At 49.7% G+C, this 22655-nt stretch overlaps 1 protein-coding gene across 12 annotated transcripts in view; it reads right to left on the bottom strand.

Annotated features, from left to right (window-relative positions):
- Nucleotides 1–22655, bottom strand: part of LOC114108841 (immunoglobulin lambda-1 light chain) — a 469312-nt gene that overhangs the window by 321736 nt on the left and 124921 nt on the right. For 3 of the 12 annotated variants that reach the window (XM_060401337.1, XM_060401338.1, XM_060401341.1), the window contains exon 2: nucleotides 20651–20918. The exons of 5 other annotated variants lie outside the window; for them this stretch is intronic. In XM_060401337.1, coding sequence (XP_060257320.1) covers nucleotides 20651–20918 — 268 coding nt within the window. Of the gene's footprint in view, nucleotides 1–20617; nucleotides 20919–21026; nucleotides 21126–22655 lie in introns of those variants that run through there. 4 more of the 12 variants (XM_060401347.1, XM_060401346.1, XM_060401339.1 and 1 more) reach the window with 4 other exon arrangements.

Below are 22655 nucleotides of genomic sequence, written 5' to 3'. Positions count from 1 at the left end.
TGTTGACAATTGGATCATTGATTCCTGTGCTTCTACTAAATCCAGCTTATACATCTGGAGTTCTCAGTTCAAATACTGTTGAAGCCTACTTTGAAGGATCTTGAGGATTTCCCTGCTGGCATGGGAAATGAGTACAAGTGTACAGTAGCTCCTCCAAATAAAACACAAATGTCAGTGAAACAAATATTCTCTTACTCACACCCTAAAATCCTCTTTGACTAAGTTTTGAAACCAGTAAAGGTACATAGTTTTCTACAGCCTCAGATCCACTCAGAGTAAAGCTGACCATGTGCTCTGGGCCTTGTGGAGGTCCTGGCTGTGTCCCTGACATTATTACGTTTAACCTGTCAACTAGGAAAGATGAACAGTTTGAGAGCTGTGAGTTAAGTTTTATTTGGGGCGAAATGAGGACTGCAGCCAGGGAGGCACCATCTAAGAGAGCTCTCAGAGAGCTCTCAGAGACTGCTCCAAAGCGGGTGGGGGAAGGTCAGTATATAAGGTTTTGGTGACGGAGGAGCTCAGTACCATGAAGCAGTCATTTTACAAAGGGTTTTTTGCTCGTCATGAGGATCTGATGTCACCAAGAAGGGAGATAGTGCTTCTCTAGATATGAATCAATGCAAATTGGAAGTGGTCAAACAGAAAATGGCAACAGTGAACATAGACATTTTAGGAATCAGTGAGCTAAAACGGACTGGAGTGGGTGAATTAAACTCAGATGACCTTATATCTACTACTGTGGGCAAGAATCCCTTACAAAAAATGGAGTAGCCATCATTGTCAACAAAAGAGTCCGAAATGCCCTACTTGGATGCAATCTCAAAAAACGACAGAATGATCTCTGTTCGTTTCCTAGGCAAACCATTCAATATCACAGTCATCCAAGTCTATTCCCTGACCAGTAATGCTGAAGAAGCTGAAGTTGAATGGTTCTATGGAGACCTACAAGACCTTCTAGAACTAACACACCAAAATGATGTCCTCTTCCATATACGGGACTGGAATGCAAAAGTAGGAAGTCAACAAACACCTGAAGTAACAGGCAAATTTGGCCTTGCAGTACAGTTGAAGCAGGGCAAGGGCTAATAAAGTTTTGCCAAGAGAATGCACTGGTCATCACAAACACCTTCTTCCAACAACACAAGAGAAACCTTTACGCATGGACATCACCAGAGGGTCAATACCAAAATCAGATTGATTATATTCTTTGCAGCTAAAGATGGGGAAGCTCTATACAGTCAGCAAAAACAAGCCCGGGAGCTGACTGTGGCTCAGATCATGAACTCCTTACTGCCAAATTCAGTCTTAAATGGAAGAAAGAAGGGAAAATCACTAGACCATTCATTTATGACCTAAATCAAATTCCTAACGATTGTACAGTGAAAGTGATAAATAGATTCAAGGGATTAGATCTGATAGAGTGCCTGAAGAACTATGGACAGGTTCATGACATTGTACAAGAGGCAGTGATCAAGACCATCCTCAAGAAAAAGAAATGCAAAAAGGCAAATGGTTGTCTGAGGAGGCCTTACAGATAGCTGTCAAAGAAACATCACAGCACTGTTTATAATAGCCAGGACATGGAAACAACCTAGATGTCCATCAGCAGATGAATGGATAAGAAAGCTGTGGTACATATACACAATGGAGTATTACTCAGCCATTAAAAAGAATATATTTGAATCAGTTCTGATGAGATGGATGAAACTGGAGCCGATTATACAGAGTGAAGTAAGCCAGAAAGAAAAACACCAATACAGTATACTATCACATATATATGGAATTTAGAAAGATGGCAATGATGACCCTGTATGCAAGACAGCAAAAAAGACACAGATGTATATAGCGGACTTTTGAACTCAGAGGGAGAGGGAGAGGGTGGGATGATTTGGGAGAATGGCATTGTAACATGTATACTATCATGTAAGAATCGAATCGCCAGTCTATGTCCGACGCAGGATACAGCATGCTTGGGGCTGGTGCACGGGGATGACCCAGAGGGATGTTGTGGGGAGGAAGGTGGGAGGGGGGTTCACGTTTGGGATTGCATGTACACCCGTGATGGATTCATGTCAATGTATGGCAAAACCAATACAGTATTTTAAAGTAAAATAAAGTAAAGATAAAAATTTGAAAAAAAAAGAAAGAAAGAGAAGCAAGAGGCAAAGCAGAAGAGGAAAGATATACCCATTTGAATGCAAAGTTCCAAAGAATAACAAGGAGAGATAAGAAAGTCTTCCTCAGTGATCAGTCTAAGAAATAGAGGAAAACAATAGAATGGGAAAGACTAGAGATCTCTTCAAGAAAATCAGAGATACCAAGGGAACATTTCATCCAAACATGGGCACAATAAAGGACAGAAATCGTATGGACCTAACAGAAGCAGAAGATATTAAGAAGAGGTGGCAAGAATACACAGAACTATACAAAAGAGATCTTCATGACCCAGATAATCACGATGGTGTGATCACTCACCTAGAGCCAGACATCCTCAATGCAAAGGCAAGTGGGCCCTAGGAAGCATCACTACGAACAAAGCCAATGGAGGTGATGGAATTCCAGTGGAGCTATTTCAAATCTTAAAAGATGATGCTGTGAAAGTGCTGCATTCAATATGTCAGCAAATTTGGAAAACTCAGCAGTGGCCTCAGGACTAGAAAAGGTCAGTTTTCGTTCCAATCCCAAAGAAAGGCAATGCCAAAGAATGCTCAAACTACTGCACAATTGCACTCATCTCACACACTAGTAAAGTAATGCTCAAAATTCTCCAAGCCAGGCTTCAACAGTACGTGAAACATGAACTTCAGCATGAACTTCCAGATGTTCAAGCTGCACTTAGAAAAGGCAGAAGAACCAGAGATCAAATTGCAACATCTGTTGCATCATTGAAGAAGTGAGACAGTTCTAGAAAAACATCTGCTGCTGCTGCTATGTCGCTTAGCAATGCTTAGTGCAACCCCATGGACAGCAGCCCACCAGGCTCCAGCCATCCCTGGGATTCTCCAGGCCAGAACAGTGGAGTGGTTGCCATTTCCTTCTCCAATGCATGAAAGTGAAAAGTGAAAGTGAAGTCTCTCAGTTGTGTCCGACTCTTCGCGACCCCATGGACTGCAGCCCACCAGGCTCTTCTGTCCATGGGATTTCCCAGGCAAGAGTACTGGAGTAGGCTGCCATTGCCTTCTCTGAGAAAAACATCTACTTCTGCTTAATTGACTATGTCAAAGGTTTGACTCTGTGGATCACAACAAACTATGGAAAATTGTTAAAGAAATGGGAATACCACCACCTGACCTGCCTCCTGAGAAATCTGTATGGAGGTCAGGAAGCAACAGTTAGAACTGGACGTGGAACAACAGACTGGTTCCAAATCGGGAAAGGAGTACATCAAGGCTGTATATGGTCACCCAGCTCTTTTAACTTCTATGCAGAGTACATCATGAGAAATGCTGGACTGGATGAAGCACAAGCTGGAATCAAGATTGCTGGGAGAAATATGAATAACCTCAGATATGCAGATGACACCACCCTTATGGCACAAAGTGAAGAAGAACTAAAGAGCCCCCTGATGAAAGTGAAAGAGGAGAGTGAAAAAGGTGGCTGAAAACTCAACATCCAGAAAACGAAGATCATGGCATCTGCTTCCATCATGATATGGCAGATATATGGGGAAACAGTGACAGATTTACTTTTTGGGGCTCCAAAATGACTGCAGATGGTGACTGCAGCTATGACATTAAAAGACACTTGCTCCTTGGAAGAAAAGCTATGACCAACCTAGATAGCATATTAAAAAGCAGAGACATTACTTTGCTAACAAACATCTGTCTAGTCAAACATGGTTTTTCCAGTAGTCATGTATGGATGTGAGAGCCGGACTATAAATAAAACTGAGCACTGAAGAATTGATGCTTTTAAACTGTGGTGTTGGAGAAGACTGTTGCGAGTCCCTTGGGCTGCAAGGAGATGCAACCAGTCCATCCTAAAGGAAATCAGTCCTGAATATTCATTGGAAGGACTGAAGCTGAAGCTCCAATACTTTGGCCACCTGATGCGAAGAACTGACTCATTTGAATAGACCCTGATGCTGGGAAAGATTGAAGGCAGAGGAGAAGGGAATGATAGAGGATGAGATGTTTGGATGGCATACTGACTCAAGAGTGATGAGTTTGAGTAAGCTCCGGGAGTTGGTGATGGACAGGGATGTCTGCTGTGCTGGAGTCTGTGGGGTCACAGGGTCGTACACAGCTGAGCTGACTGACAGACTGAACTGAGATATGAGGAGATATCAATGATTGAACAGTAACATCTGTTCCTAAAAACATCCAACTGTCTCAAGACCTGTCCCACCACATTCCCTGGAGCACAGAGTGCCTCACTCCACCCTGAACTCCCTCTGGGGTTGTTGAAGGTCAACAGTTATAGCAGCAAGGGGTTCAATCTCTGTAGAGGCAGGCGGCAAAAGCCTTGTTCCATCACTGGCAAGGCACTTGATAAGTGCCAATTTGTAGTTGACAAATCCTTTGTGCGGTACCCTGCAGTGTCAGTGGAGACCCAGCCTGGTCTTGTATGGGGACATTAGATGGTGTTCTATGAGCCACGTGTGCTAGGTGAGGCCTGGAGCTCAAGGTTCTTGATTCACTTCTGCCCTGGGATGAGCAGCAGGGTTCGCCTTTCAGCTGAGTGGTGGCAATCAGCCTCATCCTCGGGCTAGAGCCCAGAGATGGTCAGAGGGCTTCACCTGACCAGGGGCCCGAAAGCTTCTCTGAGACTCTGGGGGCAAGTTGTGACTCCCGAGGGTTAGGAGCTTAGGGACCCAGCATGGATGTGGCTGCAGCCAAGCTGTCCCCTGGCTGACAGCATGGTCAATCTTTCCAGCCCAAGTGAGAGTGGCCTTCTGTCCTCGGACGTAGTCACTGAATGTGGCTGAATCAACAGCCATGAGCCATGGCCACTGTGAGGGGACAGAGAGGAGGCTGAGAGCAGGACCCAGTCCCTGGGCAGGAGAGCTGAGGAGCAGAATGGGGGCCTCATGGGTGACCTCACCCAGACCTCCCACCTCAGCCCCTGAGCTTCAGGACAGAGAGACACTGTGACTCTGGTGATGGGGACATGGGCCTTCTCTTTCCTTTGAGACCCTGTCCTAGGAATGGGCTGCTGGAGGGACTTTGAGGACAGAGAGGCGAGGAGGAGCCGCCACACCCAGGCAGCACCCCTGGATGACCTGGACCCAGGGTGGAGCAGCAACAGCAGGAGAATGCCCAGGCAGAGCCTGAGCAGGGGGTTGCTGGGTGGCCCCACCTCCCCAGATGAGAGCCGAGTCCCGGTCTAGTCCCCGCGGGCCTGGAGCTCTGGGGGAGCCTGAGAAGCTGTCACAAGAAAGGCAGGAGCAGCACCCTGAGCCTCAGCTCTGCCCACTGATGGCCAAGGAGACCACACCGCAGACTTGAGGCCAGGGAAACGAGCAGAGACCCCCGAGCGTCCACTCCCAGCATCAGAGAGCGGGAGAGCTGTTGGGACCAGGACACATGGTAACACTCTGACGTGTCCTCACTCACACACAGCTGGCCTCTGTTTCTGTAGTCGTGACTTGACCCGTCATGGACTCCGTCCCAGGACATCTGCCCCTGGCATCCAGAGATTTCTTCTGATATTGGGGAAGTCAGGTAACCCATGGCTGAAAGGAAAAGCCAGGGGTAGGGGCAGCAGATTTAGAAGATCTGAACAGATTTCCTGAACCAAGTTCCTGGTGTGGGGCTCAGATCCCAACTTAAGACCAAACAAACCACAGAAGCACCTACTTTGGCAGAGGATGTTTCAGTCCAGAGAGGTCCAGGACTGTGAGAAGAACAGGTTTTGTCTCACTTCCCCGCTGGCCTGGAGCTCCGTGCCAGCACTGATGCCGCTGTCATAAGCTGAACAGTGATAATCTGCCTCGTCCTCAGCCTGGAGCGAAGTGATAGTCAGGGTGACTGTGCTGTCAGACCTGGAGCCAGAGAATCGGTCTGGGACCCCCGAAGGTCGATCAATAGTATCATAGATTACGGTTCTGGGAGCGGATCCGGGGAGCTGTTGGTACCAGCCCACATCGCCAAGCCTCATGTTGCTGCTGCTTGCAGTGCAGGAGATGGTGACCATCTGACCTGGGTATCCAGACACGGAGGGTGGCTGAGTCAGCACAGCCTGGGCCCAGGATCCTGGAAGGGGGAGAGACAGAGATGGTGACTGTGGGGTCCAGACTCAAGAGCAGGGAGCAGGGCCTGTGAGCCTTCCCAGGGCCCTTCCCTGTTCCCCCATCCAGTCACCCGTGCAGAGAGCGCCCAGGGTGAGGAGCAGAGGGGACCAGGCCATGTTGGCCACGGTCAGGGCGTCCTGCCATCTGTGGCCCCACAGCTGAACAGAGTGTCCCCACACCCCCTCTTCCCCTCTTCATACGCTGAGACAGGGCGGGGCCTTTCATGCAAATCACCTCCCCCAGCTCTCTGACCCCACCCCCAGCTCTCTGAAAACCCCCAGCTCTCTGACCCCTCCCTGGACCCTGGTTCCTGTCCCTGTGCTGGAGGGTGGCCAAGGGGCATGCAGGGGCGGCACTGTGGGTGGTCCATGGGTGGGAGGTCACAGCTGGGCGCCCTGAGCAGAAGCCACTGGGCAGTGCCAGGGGCCTGTTTCCCAGCTCTCACCCCCAGACCCACAGGAGCGGCCGACAAGCGCCCCTGGTGTCCAGGACCAGACACACATCCTGTGACCTGGTGATGAGACCCTCTCAGGGACAGCTCCTGCCCCTGTTCTGTGCACTGTCCCCGCCTTAGGGCCAGGTCAGGTGCCCCTTCTGTGTCCCCTGTGACCTCAAGGCTGTCTGAGGGCTCACCTCAGACCACTCAGGCAAGTCTGTCCACAGCGCCCTAGGCTGCTCAGAGGTCAAGACTGAGGGGTTGTCTGGGACACAAATTCCTTTAAATCAGGATCAAGTCAGGGTCATCCATGACAACCCCATGGATGTAGCTACCTGGCTGTGCAGGGCACTGGATTCTTTCCTCTTCTTTTAGAAGTTAACCAGTGTGACTTACACACACACACACACACACACACACACACACACACACACACACACACACGCACACTCTCAAGGTCCTTTCCAAGGGACAATGGCATTTTGTTCTTAAATATACTCCCTGATCCAATTGTACTGTTTTCCCGGTCTCCTCTTTCCTATGTGAGCTACATAAAATATTTCCCACTGTTCCCTCTGTATCTGCTTGGGAGTCAGAACCTGTCTTCCTGTGTCAGGCTTACTCTGCCTGCTCCTAGGACACAGAGGAGAAGGTGACCTTGGTGGCACCACCTGTGACGAGGTGCCTGTATCATACTCACTCTCCTGGTCTTCGCCTTCCATCCTAGGAGAGGAGCCCAGAGTCATCAAGGAAATTGAGCAGCTGCGTCTGGAGCCAGAGGGGCAATGGTGGATCTGAGGGTTGGGGACCAGCAGATATCAGTGCTTGGGTTTTCTATGGCACCTGTTGGTGTCTGGGCACATCACATGCCCAGTTTTGTTGCTCTTTCCAGGACAAGAGAACCTGATCGCTAAACTGGATAATGGGCCTAGCTGAGGCAGCACAGACTGTGCAGGGGACCCATGTCGCTGCTGCAGAGCCTGACACTGACTAGACACCTGCACGGTGACGGAACTAGCATCCCTCCTTTGACAACTGAAGGTTCTGCCCCGTCACCTCTGCGCACACCCCCACCACCTTCTCAAAAGATAACACGTAGAAGGAAGCAACGTTATCAGTGATGACGTGCTTTACAATCTGGCTAAGCACTGCTGACATTTCTACTCAGTGTGTCTTGTGAGAAAAATTTTATCACTTGTTTGAATTTCCTTATACGTTCCTTGCTAAATGTTTTCAGTTTTCCTACTGACATGATCAAAGTGTATGCTATCTTTTATTTGGCTGGTACCAGAATATCTTACACTTTGAACTACTTATAAATTTATATAATTTTAAAATTATATACTATTTTAAATAATCGTGATCCTGAATGTTTTTGAAGGAGTACATCAAGGCTGTATATTGTCACCCTGCTTATTTAACATATATGCAGAGTACATCATGAGAAACGCAGGGCTGGGGGAAGCACAAGCTGGAGTCAAGATTGCTGGGAGAAATATCAACAGCCTCAGATATGCAGATGACACCACCCTTATGCCAGAAAGTGAAGAAGAACTAAAGAGCCTCTTGATGAAAGTGAAAGAGGAGAGTGAAAAAGGTGGCTTAAAACTCAACATTCAGAAAACTAAGATCAGTGCATCTGGTCCCATCAGTTAGTTAGTTAGTTAGTTCAGTCACTCAGTCATGTCCGACTCTTTGTGACCCCATGAATCGCAGCACACCAGGCCTCCCTGTCCTTCATCGACTCCCAGAGTTCACTCAGACTCATGTCCATCGAGTCCGTGATGCCATCCAGCCATCTCATCCTCAGTCATCCCCTTCTCCTCCTGCCCCCAATCCCTCCCAGCATCAGGGTCTTTTCCAATGAGTCAGCTCTTCCAATGAGGTGGCCAAAGTACTGGAGCTTCAGCTTTAGCATCATTCCTTCCAAAGAAATTCCAGGGCTGATCTCCTTCAGAATGGACTGGTTGGATCTCCTTGCAGTCCAAGGGACTCTCAAGAGTCTTCTCCAACACCACAATTCAAAAGCATCAATTATTCGGCGCTCAGCCTTCTTCACAATCCAACTCTCACATCCATACTTGACCACAGGAAAAACCATAGCCTTGACTAGACGGACCTTAGTCGGCAAAGTAATGTCTCTGTTTTGAATATACTATCTAGGTTGGTCATACCTTTTCTTCCAAGGAGTAAGTGTCTTTTAATTTCATGGCTGCAGTCACCATCTGCAGTGATTTTGGAGCCCCCCAAAATAAAGTCTGACACTGTTTCCCCAACTATTTCCCATGAAGTGATGGGACCGGATGCCATGATCTGTGTTTTCTGAATATTGAGCGTTAAGCCAGGTTTTTCGCTCTCCTCTTTTACTTTCATTGAGAGGCTTTTAGTTCCTCTTCACTTTCTGCCGTAAGGGTGATATCATCTGCATATCTGAGGTGATTGATATTGCTCCCGGCCATCTTGATTCCAGCTTGTGTTTCTTCCAGTCCATCGTTTCTCATGATGTACTCCTCATAGAAGTTAAATAAGCAGGGTGACAATATACAGCCTTGACGTACTCCTTTTCCTATTCGGAACCAGTCTGTCATTCCATGTCCAGTTCTAACTGTTGCTTCCTGACCTGCATACAGATTTCTCAAGAGGCAGGTCACATCACTTATGGAAAATAGATGGGGAAAGAGTGGAAACAGTGGCTGACTTTATTTTTCTGGGCTCCAAAATCACTGCAGATGGTGACTGCAAGCCATGAAATTAAAAGACGCTTACTCCTTGGAAGGAAAGTTATGACCAACCTAGAAAGCATATGGAAAAGCAGAGACATTACTTTGTCAACACAGATCCGTCTAGTCAAGGCTATGGTTTTTCCAGTGGTCATGTATGGATGTGAGAGTTGGAGTATAAAGAAAGCTGAGTGCTGAAGAATTGATGCTTTTGCACTGTGATGTTGGAGAAGACTCTTTAGAGTCCCTTGGACTGCAAGGAGATCCAACCAGTCCATCCTAAAGGAAATCAGTTGTGAATATTCATGGGAAGGACTGATGCTGAAGCTGAAACTCAATACTTTGGCCACCCTCATGTGAAGAGCTGACTCATTTGAAAAGACCCTGATGCTGGGAAAGATTGAAGGCGGGAGAAGGGACGACAGAGGATGAGATGGTTGATGGCATCAGCGACTCAAAGGACATGGATTTGGGTCAACTCCAAGAGTTGCTGATGGACAGGGAGGCCTGATGTGCTGAGGTTCATGGAGTCGCAAAGAGTCAGACACAACTGAGTGACTGAAATGAACTGAACTGAACTGAACTGAACTGAAGTGTCCCACTCTTGCAACTCGGTGGTCTGTAGGCCACCAGGCTCCTCTGTCCATGGGATTCTCCAGGCAAGAACACTGGAGAGAGTTGCCATTTCCTTCTCCAGCAGATCTTCCAGACCCAGGAATCGAACCTGGGTCTTCCTGGAGCCAGCGTGAGGAATTCCACCCGTGACAAGGTCATGCGGCAGAGCTCTGATGGCAAGGCTAATCACACCTCAGGTTTTCCCCCTGGAATTTCCTGAGCATCCACCCCCCAAAAAATAAGAATCTGCCTGCTTTTCCACTCTTCTAATATTCTCTGGAAAAAAGTCAAATCAGGGCTTTAGTCTTCTGCATTTGAAAGGGATGTTTCAGTTAAACCCTCTCTGATAGCTCTCTAGCTTGCCTAACAGGTTCCCCGGACCTCTTACAGCTTGTGAATTGCTTACAGCCCCCCAACCGCGAGAGGCACAGAGCTTAAAGCATCTTAAGATACAGAGCCTTTTCAAAGAGCTAAAAATCATATTGGTGATGGGTTTTCACTGTTGACTCAATGATTGCCTCCAGACCTCCATATTCTTTATCTTTTAGGCACCTGGGAGGATGTTAATCAATGTAAAAGGGATGTGGAAAAAGATATATAGTAGTTTTGATGTTAGCAACACTAGACTTTTGAGTTAATTACTTTTCTCTTTGTTATGTATCACTGCACTCCTCTTGTGTCCTTGCTATGTAAGAATGTAACTTTATTTAGTACTTTCTGAGAGGGGCACCAGACTTTGGGAAGGTCAACACAAATAAGTCTTCTAGTTAACAAACCCTTATCAGAAAAAAGGCTGTAAAATATTAATTAGCCCTTTTTGGCCAGAAGATGATGTAAATCACCTAAGACTTGTGTATACAATTAGGTATGCAGAGAGAAAAGCCTGGTTTTGATAAGAGTCTGGACTGTTAACGCTGCATAACTTGGTGTTACCCATTGATCTCCATGTTTTATCAAAAGTATAAAAGGCCTTCTGAACAATAGAGGACGGGGCCAGTCACTGGACTGGTTTCCCCTGTGTCTCCTCTCTAATTTTGGCTGAATTCCCATCTGGGGCGTGGAGGCTCACCATGTATACTTACCTGCCCTGGCTTTTAAGATCCACGTGAGGGGGAGCCCAAGGCGGGGCATCCCCCGATATTCAAGAGGATGCCGGTGGCCTAACGTAGATGGTGCAAGCTCCTTGTCTGGAACTTTATTGGCTTCCCACGTAAAACAAGCTATTCAGCCTTCTTTCTCCACTTAATTTTCCTACTACACTATTTCTGCCTAATCTAATCTTATATTAATAAATAAATAAGTTTTCCTCGCCAACGCCATCCCCACTTCGAATTCCCTGGATCCCCCGGGGCTGGACCCCGGCAGGGTCTCCTGCATTGCAGGTGGATTCCTGAATTGCAGGAGGATTCCTTTCCGACTGAGCTATGATGGAAGCCCCTCTTTGTTCTTGTAACTGTATTTTTTCCATTTATTTCCTTTTCCCTTTTCCCCAAAAGTGCTTGTACTTGCTCACCAAATAGATTTGACTGTTGTTCACTAAACATGCCTGTCACCTGATTTCCCCATCTGAGTCGTCTCAGCATTGACGCCTGTGGTCTCTTTAGCCAGCATTACTTATTTTTTCAGTTGTTGGTATCAGTGATTTTTTTTTACTAGATATTGGACTTTGAGGAGAGTACATGAAGAAACTGTGATTGCCATTTCCTGTTCCTTTAATCAGGAGCACCTCCTGCCGCAGCAGGTCAGGGGTATGTGTTCACTACCACTGGCCCAGCAAGAGGGGCACTGACCCCTGTTCTCTGACCTGCTGACTGACCTGGGAACACAGGGAGACGACTGTCAGCAGCTCCTTCCATCCGGGCAGGTGTGAAGCCCCGCTGTGCTGGGCTGCTGTCCTCAGGGAGGGGACTCAGGCTGAGGGGGCTGCTGTGCCGCAGTGGGTGGACTCTCAGCCCCCTGGGCTCCCTGGCCTCAGTCACCAGAAAGGGAGCGGGTGACTGCAGGGCCAACCACCTGTGCCCACCTGGTATTCAGTACTGTTGACCCGGGGAAGGGGGGGGCGGGTCAAGCTCATGTCCATGGATGAGTTTAGGGAATCGGGGTGAGGCGGGAGACTCAGAGTTTGCCCCCAGGCGGGACCAGGAGGAAGCATCTCCCGGCATCCACAGTGACCTGTGAGCAGGGACCCAGGCCAGGCCAGAGAGGACACCCTGCTGAGTGCCCATCACACACAGAGACCCATTCATCCAGACCTAGTAGTTGGTGGGGGCGGGAGTCACACAGCAGGCGCTGCCCACAGTGCAGACCCTGGGGAGACCCACAGCGCCTCTTATAATCCCCACAGACCCCATCTCTTGGTGGAAGTGGTACTGGACCGAGGCTGATGCCGGCTCGCTGTCAGCCCAGGAACATATGCAGCCATGCCCTGTGCTATGAGCACAGCAGAGATAGACACTGGCTGTCCAGCTTCTCAGGGAGCAACACTTTCCAAAATCAAATATGCATACATACATGCATACATACATATACACATGTGTATGTACATTTAAAAGTCTACCAATATGGCCATCAATAAAATTCACAGACATTTAATACGGCATTTTAAAATAGCAAAACCATGTCAGATTGATTAAGTGAAGACCCAAATGAAAAAGGCCTAGAAGTCTTCTGGGAAAAGACTTTCAGAGAGCAGGCGCTGTCTGGGACAATATCAGACTTGCAGGCTTTCAAAGCTTCTCTTCCATGATTAGCTTCAGTGTGATGACTGTGAGCACGTGGTGTATAATCACATCAGCTCGTGTTCTGTGGATCAGGCTATTGCACACATGTAAAGAAATGTACAAGTGTTACTTTATTCTGTGCCGGGAGCCAGTGTGAGGAATCCCGCCCATGACAAGGTCATGAGGAAGGAAGCTGACATACGCAAGGCATGCTCAGACTTCAGGGACCCCTCTGGAAATTCCTAAGCATGTACCCCAACAAAAATCTGCCGGCTTTTGTGCTCTGCTCTTCCACTCTTCTGACATTTTCTGAAAAAGTCAATTCAGGGCTTTAGTCTTCTGCATTTGAAAGAGTGTTTCAATCCAAAAAACCCTCTGATGGCTTTCTAGCCTGCCTGCAGGACTCGTACAGCTGCACATGTGATTGTTTGAGGCCTCCTGACCGCAGGAGGCACAGGAAGCTTAAAACATCCTAGGAATGCAGGGGCTTCCGAAGAGTCAAAATCTTTAGAATAGGACTGATTAAAAGTTTCATTTGTTGAGTCAATGCTTGCTGCCAAATTTTCATATCCTTTATTTTTAGATACAGTTGGTATATAGAAAAACAAGTAGTAGACCTTGTATTAGCAACATTAGCTCTTTGAGTTAAGTACCTTCTTTGTTATATCCCACTGCACCTTTGTTCTATAGAGATGTAACTTTAGTGCTTTAAGGAGATGCAGATTAAAGAAAAACACTTTAGGGGAAACAAAATTAACATTCATTAAGGAAGAGAACCAAAAAGTGTTAACAAGCCTCTTGGCCAGAAAATACTGTAAATCACCTGAGACCTTTTGTATACAAAATGATGTATAGAAAGAGTCTGGGCTGCGAACACCACATAATTTTTTGTTACCCATTGATCTCCATTTTTTATCAAAAGTATAAAAGGCCTTCTGAACAATAAAGGATTGGACCAGTTTCTCGAACCAGCTTCTCGGACCAGTTTCTGGGACTAGTCTCTCGGCCTGGTTTCTTGGGAATCTGGCTCCCCCGTGTCTCTCTCTCTCTCTTTTTCTCTCCTTTTCCCTCTCTCTGCTCTTTACTTTAATTTCAGGCTGAATCTCCACCTGGGGCGCGGAGGCTCGCCAGGTCTACTTACTTGCCCTGGCTGTTAAGACGCGCGCAAAAGGGAGCCCAAGGCAAGGCACCCTTAGATATTCAAGTGAGCGCCGGTGGCCCAACGTAGATGGTGCAAATTCCTTGTCTGGAATTTGATTGGTCTTCCGCGTAAACCAAGCTATTCAGCCCTCTTCCTCCACTTAATCTTCCTACTATGCTATAGTTTCTTAATCTAATCTTATATCAATCAATAAACAAGTCTTTCCACACCAACACCGTCCACCCTTCGAATTCCCTGGATCCACCAGGGCTGGACCCCGGCAATTCTGCGTCATCAAGTTAATGAAAGTGAGTACGTCTCTTAAAACTCTTTGAACAAGAAGGGTCGTGCTGGCTGTTGGGGGTCTCTGAGTCTCAATGTTGTTGATAAAATGGGCACCTGAGGCCCCCTTCCCATCATTATGGGCTGAGGGGTCCTCTTGGAGACCTGGACACACCCGGGGAGAGACTGAAAGAGGCACGGGGCCGTGAACCACGGGCAGGAGATGGATCCAGAGCCTCCCTCCCCATAGGGGTGCTGACCACTTCCTCCCTCTCCTGCCTCTAAAGGCTGACGCTCCGGGCACATGGGCAGGGCTGAGTAGCACTTCCCCATGGGCTCCCACCACTGTGCAGCTGTACCTACCGCTGCCCTGGTCCAGCAAGCAGTGATCGTCAGCCTCGTCCTTGGGCTGGGCCCCCGTGATGGTGAGGGTGGCTTTGTTCCCAGAGATGGAGGCAGAGAAGCGATCAGGGACCCCAGAGGCATGGGTATTTGTGTTGTAGATAACATTTCTGGGAGCCTGGCCTGGGGTCTGCTGGTACCAGCTGGGTTCGTTGTAAGTAGTGACTGACCCAGAGCTCAGTGCACAGGTGAGGGTGACCGTCCCTCCTGGAGACACTAACAGTGACGGTTCCTGGATCACAGTCTGAGCTTCTACCCCTAAGAGAGACAGCAGAGAGAAGGTGGTTGTTATGGAGGTGAGGTGCCCTGAGACCCTGCGTGGAGGTGCCCCAAGGGTGCCCAGTCCCAGCCCCTGACCTGAGCCACAAGCAAGCAGCCCGAGCAGAAGCACAGTCCAGGCCACAGTGGGGACCCTTCCAGGACGCGGCCTCCTCACCTCCTGGGCTGCAGGTGGGGTCCTGGGCCTTTTAATGCCTCCAGCCCGTCAGGAGGAGGGGGCGCCTCACGCAAATCCCTTCCTCCTCTCCCTGCCCAGGTCACCTGAGGGCCCTGGGATGGGGGGACTTGAAGGAGGCAGATGCTGGACCTCACGCAGAGTGGGGACAGCTCGGGGAGGAGCCCCTGAGAGATGGGGCAACATCTTTCAGCAATTGTGCCCCTGTGACCTGGTGACCTCGGTCCTGTATCTCCTCCCCGGATTGTCTGAGGCTGAAGGAGGAGTTTGCAAGTCTGTCTCTCTTGCCACAATAATCCAGCCTTTCCCAAACCTGAGCCCGTCTTTAGAACACTCTCTGTCTTCTCAGGGAACCCTGAGTCCCGTCTGGGCGGTGCTGTCCTTCCTCCTCCAGCCCTGAGCCGAGCAGGAGATCCCGGAGCCTGTGTCTGCTGTGAAGGGTGAGCAGTCACCCTGGACACAGTCTTGTAAAGTGTCTCTAGTCCCGGCGGTGGGGGGGACCAGGACAGGGGTGGTGACATGCAGAGCCACACGGCCAGGCTAGGGGTGACAGCCTCCTGTGCTGTAAAAAGATAAGACAGAGTGGACTAGCTTCAGTAGAACTGTAGATTTTAGGGGTAAAAACGTCACCATCTCATCATGCAATTATGATAGCTGGCATGTTCACTTCCAGCAAAGTTGGAACACATGTCTCATCGTCAGAAATAGAAAAACACGGTGTGTGAACAGGTGGGTGTGGTGAGCACCGTGGACCTTGTAAAACTCCCTTCCCTGTGGTTCTGGGTGGAGCCGATGGACGCGGGACGGAGGAGGGGTGTGGGGGCAACGAGGAGGAGAAGGGGCTCAGACGTCTCGTGTTCAGGTGTGTGGAAGAGACGGGGAAGGTCTTGTTCATCTCTTGCTGCTTTCACATAAAAATGTAAATACTCTTCTTATTTTGTATTCGTGTTAGATTTGCTGCTAAAGCATCTGTTTAATGAAATCCATCTGATCTCTGTCAGAGGCGCTTGAAAAGCTCAGCTCATAGAGGTGGAGATATGTATTCCTCCTTAACTCTCTTCTTATTATACGAACATGCTGATGACAGTTGGCGGAGCTCTGAGTTCATGTATTTCATGTCACAGGTGTCAACATAAAGGGAAGGAGCGAGGAATGAAGCCACATAAACTGACACAGTCCCAGTTTCCAGGCTTCACTCCAAATGCTGAAACTGCCAAATAACACAGCAGGGGACACTTTTAAATGACAGGCATGGTGACAGAGGGCTCTTGCCTGCGTCCCTCCTCCACTGGGAATACCCGGGTGCTCTGCGGGCAATGGGGCAGCCTCTGCAGGGGTCTCACCCCCTGTCCAGGTGTCCCTGGAGGGCGAGGTTCCTGAAGGAAGTCCATTTTCGTTGTATGACCGGCCCTCTGTCCTTGGGTGGATGTCAGGTCTGGGCACTGACCCCACGACAGAGCAGCAGGAACTGAGAGGCGAGCCTGTGGCTCTGAGCTGAGAGCTGCCATGTCCCCTGGGGGCCCAGGTGTAGGACGTCACCCTCCAGTGAGGACCCTGCTGCCCACGTGGGCAAGAGCCAAGGGAGGAGGTGCCAGCCTGCCTGGCCAGGACCCTGCGCTCTCAGGACCAGACCCACAGCGCCCCCTGCTGGACTCAGGCCTCCTTCTCCCCACTTCACACCACAGCCTCTAGGAAGGGCTTTCTCAAACTTGCAGCTGGGTCTTCCTGACGTCACCACCCAGGGCAATAGAATGAGCCCCCTTCGTCTAGTTTGGGCCTGGTCATTGAGTTTTCCAGGTGCCTAATGACCTCAGACCCCTGAATGGCATGCTGATAAACTAATGAAGTTCAGGATTCCCTGATGTCTCAGCTCGCTCCGCCTAGCTCGTGGGTTCACTGCCAGAACACAGCCACCGGAACCTGAGTTTCCAGGTTCAAACTCCCAGCATGCCCGTGGGTCATGCCTGCTCATGGTTCTGTGTGAGCTTCCTTCCCAGGTTGACAGGTAGTCAGGGCTGAATGTACAGGGCCTCCCGGGACCTTCCCAGCCCAGACTGCATGCCTCTGCTCTTATTTCTCTCTTTGCAAAGAGAATAGGCAGCTCTCAGGTGCAACAGTTCTCTTCTTGGTCACTTCCAGGGCTTCTCACTTACCCTTGATCAAGGTCCTCACAGTACGTCTTTTTGACTCAGATGTTTAAAGATGTTTCTAGTCTAATTTTATAATCTTCCTATATTAAATGTTTGATATAAAATATTATGCCTATAAATGGGTATCGCATCCTTGTCTGGGCTCCTGTTTCATCTCTGGTTGAGAAACCCTTATGACCGTTACCTGATCTTCACTGGACATGGTGAAGTCTAAGGTTCTGACCTTTGATTGTTAGAATCCATAGATTTAATGGAGATGGGTTTATAAGGTCCGTGTCCAAAATAATGACATTTATCCAATATCATCTCAAACAAGGAACCAGGGAGGGAAAAGGGGTAGAGACCATGAGGCAAAAGTCGAGGGTATGGGCAAGTGAGGAGTCTGAGAGCCGTGTCCTAAGGGGAAGTGTCTCCTTCACCTGGAGAGGAGGGCTCCTAGGGTGCAGTGTCCAGAGACAGGGAGGCACCCAGTTTCCCTAAGGGTCAGGGTTCAGGGCAGAGCATGAAGCCTGGAGCAGGAGAGGGATGTGCGGGGGTGGGAGAGGCCCCTGGGGTCCAGGGCACAGATGCCGGGCTTCTGCTTCCTCGACATCCTGCTCAGACCTGTGAGGGACTGCCGGGAGCCAGCACGGGAGATCCCACCCATGACAAGTTCATGCAGGACTCGAGGGAATCCCTCGAGCAAGGCCTCAGGACTGGACGGACCCTCTGGACCCGCTTGAGCATCTACCCCCGAACCAGAATCTGTCTGTCTTCCTATTTTATGTCTTTCACCAGCTCTTCCGACATTAGCAGGGGGCTGTCCCTGACCAAAAGAGTTAACTTAGGGCTTTAGTTAATAACTATCCTGGGCATGAAAGGAGTGTTTCAAACCCTCTGTTAGCATTCTAGCTTACATGGCAGCTTTATCCATACTCTTGCAACATTTTGAGCCTCTGCAATGCTTGCTGCCAATTTCTCAAATCCCTTATCCATTCTGTTCCTGGGATTGCATATAATCAGGATGTAGAAAAAAACAAGTAATAGCCTTAGCATTAGCAACATTAGACTTTGAGTTAATAAGTTCTTTCTTTGCTGTAACCTGCTGAATCTTTGCTCCATAAAAATGTAACTTTGTACTTTAAGGGTGACGCAGGCTAAGAATTTAAGAAGAAACACTTTAAGGGAAAATCATTGTTCTGGTGCTCTGGCTGACCAACCTTTATCAAAAGGAGGTCATGGAATATCAACAGGCCTCCGGAATAGAAGACGATGTACAGAAAATAAGACTTCTGCAGGAAGGAACCTGATATTGATAAAAGTTGTTACTGATGGAATGTTGAGTTGCCTCTGCATTTCTCACCTTGCTGTATGTATAACTCAGGGTATAAAAGTCCCAAGAAGAATAAAGTCAGGGGCCTCGCTCACCAAAGAAGCTTGGTCACCCCATGTTGTCTCTTTATCTCTATCTCTATCTTTCTTCATTTGCGGATGCCGTCCATCTGGAGGATATCCCTGGACTCTGCTGAAGCTGGACCCCAGCAAGGGACCCTGTGTATCTGGGCACATGGGCATTCTGCTTGTATTTGGAGACCAGAGAGGAAAAGAGACAATTTCACGGACCCCTAATGATGGAGCAGGATGAGGAGATGAGCCTGCCTGGATTTAATAGCACGAGTGACAGCAGAGATCTAAACCAGTGCTGGTGACGTCACAGCCAGGGTCAGGCCGTGATGGGGCCGACACGGGAGTACAGGCCAAGCTTTCATCAGACATCCCCATCACACGGGAATTCCTGTGGCTGTGGTTAGTGATGAGCTGTGTGACACTGATGACCAGCCTCCTCATCAGGATGGGGTCCAGAGTGATCCAGGAGGGCGAGAGGACCCACCAGGAGCCAGAGAACAGGGCTGAAACCCTCAGTGTCCCTCACCTCTGTACAGGTTCACAAATGCAGGGATTTTGCCAGGAATCCCTTGTCATCATTGCCATGGTGATCCCCGCTTCCCGCTGTTCCTTCTACAGGACGTGGGGCCCTTGAATCTGAACTCATCATGGGTGTCACAAGCAGAGGGACCCGGGAACATCTTGGGAACCCCTGCTCCTCACAGTCCACAGACCACCCCAGCCCTGAAGGAGGAAATGCTCCAGTGGGGTGGAGATGAGAGGAGCAGAGGGCAGCACAGAGCCAGCACCTGTGGGTCAGGAGAGCCACTCCCGGGGCTCCCTGCCGCCTGTGATGTATCCCCGGTGCCCCTCACTCCTCACGCTCTCTGCTCTGGCCCTTCAGGAGCAGAGTTCACACCCTGGGGACGATCTGCCTGCTGGGATGGTCCACAGACTCTGCTGGAGGCGCACCTGGGAAAGCCTCCTGCTCCTGATCTCAAGTGAGGGAGCTCAGCTCCACGGCTCCCGTGATCACACGGATGACCAGGGTGCACTTCAGTGGAATCAGAAATTGTTTACATTTTCTGAGATTTCAGCAAAACTGACTGTACAATTGGGAGGAGACATATTATGAACCAGAACGTACCTCAGTAATACGTTGGTTCTGGGGTATTATTTAAGATTTGACGGTTCTCTAAGAACAAGCCTCTGACAGGCTGAGGCTCTCATCCCAGTTTCCCGTCTACCTGTGTCGCTGTGAGGAGCCCTGTTGCACCAGCCTGCACGGTCAGAGTCAGCCTCGTCCTCAGGCTGCAGCCCAGAGACGAGCAGGAGCCCTGCGTTGGCTGAGACATCCTTGGATCCAGGAAACCCGCGGGAACCCCGGAGCCTGGTTCTTCCTGGAGTCTGAGTGGTAGGACCAGAGTACTGAGGAGGGCTCACTGGCTTCTGCTGGTTCCAGTAAGAGCAGAGCGGCAGACACTGATGTCGCTGCTCAGGGTGCAGGGAGCCACTGAGTCACCTGTGATCTCTCTGGGGTCATGGGTCTCCCCACACACAGGCCCTGAAACCATTGCCGGTTTTAGCAGTCCAGGGCCTCAGGGCTGCAGTGTGGTCACTCACAGCAGCACCAGCTCTAGGGGCTTAGAGAAACCAACAGTAAACAGGTGTAGAATTAATATACCTGCAACCTTATCGAAGAAGGTTAACAATAAAGCCATTAAATTGAGATTCTTCTAAAATATCAGTTGACAATAATAAGAAAACACACTACTGAAGATTAGAAATTAAAATGATAATGTTTGAACAAGTAGGTTTGAACATGGTGGAGTATTCCAAATTCCCTTTGCCCTAAATGGTCTTACATGGAGCAGGACTGGGAAGAGCAGCTGAGGGCGTTTTGGCTGAAAACATGCAGTGAGTTGTGAGTACAACCACACATTCTTGTTCTCACATGCGCAAAGAAAAACGATTTCATGTCCATTTCAGAGCTGCTGCTCCAGTGTCTGCTTGGACAGAGATGCTTCGGCCCCGGGAGGCCCATGTCGGGAGGAGAGCAGGTTTTTGTCTCACTTCCCCCTGGCCTGGAGCACTGTGCCAGTATAGCTACTGCTGTCACCAGCTGCACAGTAATAATCGGCCTCGTCCTCAGCCTGGAGCGAGCTGATGGTCAGGGTGGCCGTGTTGCCAGACCTGGAGCAGGAGAATCGGTCCGAGGACTCCAAGGCTCCACTGGTAGTACAACAGATGAGTTTGGGGGCCGATCCTGGGAGCTGTTGGTACCAACATACACCATAGCTACCGATGTTGCTGCTGCTTCCAGAGCAGGTGATGGAGACCCTCTGGCCCGGGGACCCGGACACAGAGGGTGGCTGAGTCGGCACAGCCTGGGCCCAGGATCCTGGAAGGGGGAGAGACAGAGATGGTGACTTGGGGGTCCAGGCATAATAGCAGAGAGCAAGGCTGTGAGGCTTCCCAGGGCCCTTCCCCTGTCCCCCCATCCAGTCACCTGTGCAGAGAGCGACCAGGGTGAGGAGCAGAGGGGACCAGGCCATGGTGGACACGGTCAGGGCGTCCCGTGGTCTGCGGCCCCACAGCTGAGCAGAGCGTCCCCACACCGCTCCTTCCCCTCTTCATAGCCTGAGAGAGGCGGGGCCTTTCATGCAAATGACCATCCTCCCCGCCCCGCCCCCACAATGCTCTGATGACCTCTGGGACCTGGGTCAGCTCCCTGTGCCTGAGGGAGGCCAGTGTGTGATCAGGGGCGGGGTTGCTTGGGGCTTGGGGGTGGGAGGTCACAGCTGGGAGCCCTGAGCAGGAAGCACCAGGGAGCACCAGGGGGCTGGGCTCTGCTCTCACCCCTCCAGACACTCAGGAAAGGCCTCGGAGCGCCCCCTGGTGTCCGGACCAAGACACACATCCTGACCTGCTGATAGAGCTCTTAGAGTCAGCTTTCCCCAAATTGCTTTTGAAATTCTACCCTTCAGGATGTGTTTGGATGGACAACAACAGCCAACTGTAGCTTACCCTGTAGCGCATGTGAATGTTACACTGTGGATGTGTGACTCTGAGATTTTAAATGAACCAAATGTGTTCATGGATTAGTAAAAATCTAAGGTCATCACTTAAAACAGATGCCTACATTGAACTGAAGAAAATGCTGTTGTTAGGTCACTGGGCTGTGTCCACTCCGGCTCTGTTTTAGTTCTGCATTGCCATGGTACTATTTCTAAAACATAATTTTCCTTGTAGCCTCTGTTCTCTAAATAAGATAATTTTAAAGACTTTCTGACAGGTACGGCATCTCCACTGGGGGATTTTATGTCGTAGCAGGACGTTCTCTCTGTGACACAGGGCACGCTGAGTTATCAGAGCCATGGGTCGGTCTCAGATCTGAGATGAGACACAGGACAGGACAAGGCAGATCAGCTGTTCTGGGGAATCTCAGACGTGGCCATAGACATGGTCAGACAGAGCAGCAGCGCCGGCCCTGGGGGCAGAGCCCCAGGACAGGGCTGCTTTCCCAGCCCAGGGCCTCGCAGCTTCCCCAGGCTCACTGTGCATAAAGCCAGTCCCACAGCAGCTGAGCACAGACACTCCTCAGGCAGGAATCATCTCCAGGTCTCAGGACCAGGGCTCTCTCCCGACCTGATTCCTCTCTCGATGGGCACACAGGACAGAGTGTGAGGTTTCAGGGGATAAATCAGCTACTAGAAGGGTTCATGGATCCCCTGGGAAATGAGGGGATCCTGGGGAGGAAGAGGGAGGGGACGACCTGGGGTCACAGGTTGCCGGGGTCCAGCCCCGGTGGATCCAGGGTGATTCGAAGGTGGGGACGGAGTCGGCGTCTTTGGAAAAATACATATTTAATCACAGATATAGAGAGATTAGAAATGGATAGTATAGTAGGAAGATTAGTGGAGAAAAAGAGGCTGAATAACTTGGATTACGTGGAATAGCATCCATGCTCCAGATGGGAATTCAGCCAGAAAAACGGGAGTAAAAGAGAAGCGACACGGGGGAATCAGTCTTTCCGGAAACTGATCCGATTTCTTTATTTTTGGGTTTGCTTATATACCTTTTGTTACACATAGGGATGAATACAGAGTCACGCGGGGGTCAGCAGTCCTGACCTTTA

This window comes from Ovis aries, chromosome 17 (genome assembly GCF_016772045.2).
Source record: "Ovis aries strain OAR_USU_Benz2616 breed Rambouillet chromosome 17, ARS-UI_Ramb_v3.0, whole genome shotgun sequence".
Taxonomy (NCBI): domain Eukaryota; kingdom Metazoa; phylum Chordata; class Mammalia; order Artiodactyla; family Bovidae; genus Ovis; species Ovis aries.
Note: the sequence above shows the minus strand (reverse complement) of the source record. Positions and strands in the feature narration are given on the sequence as shown.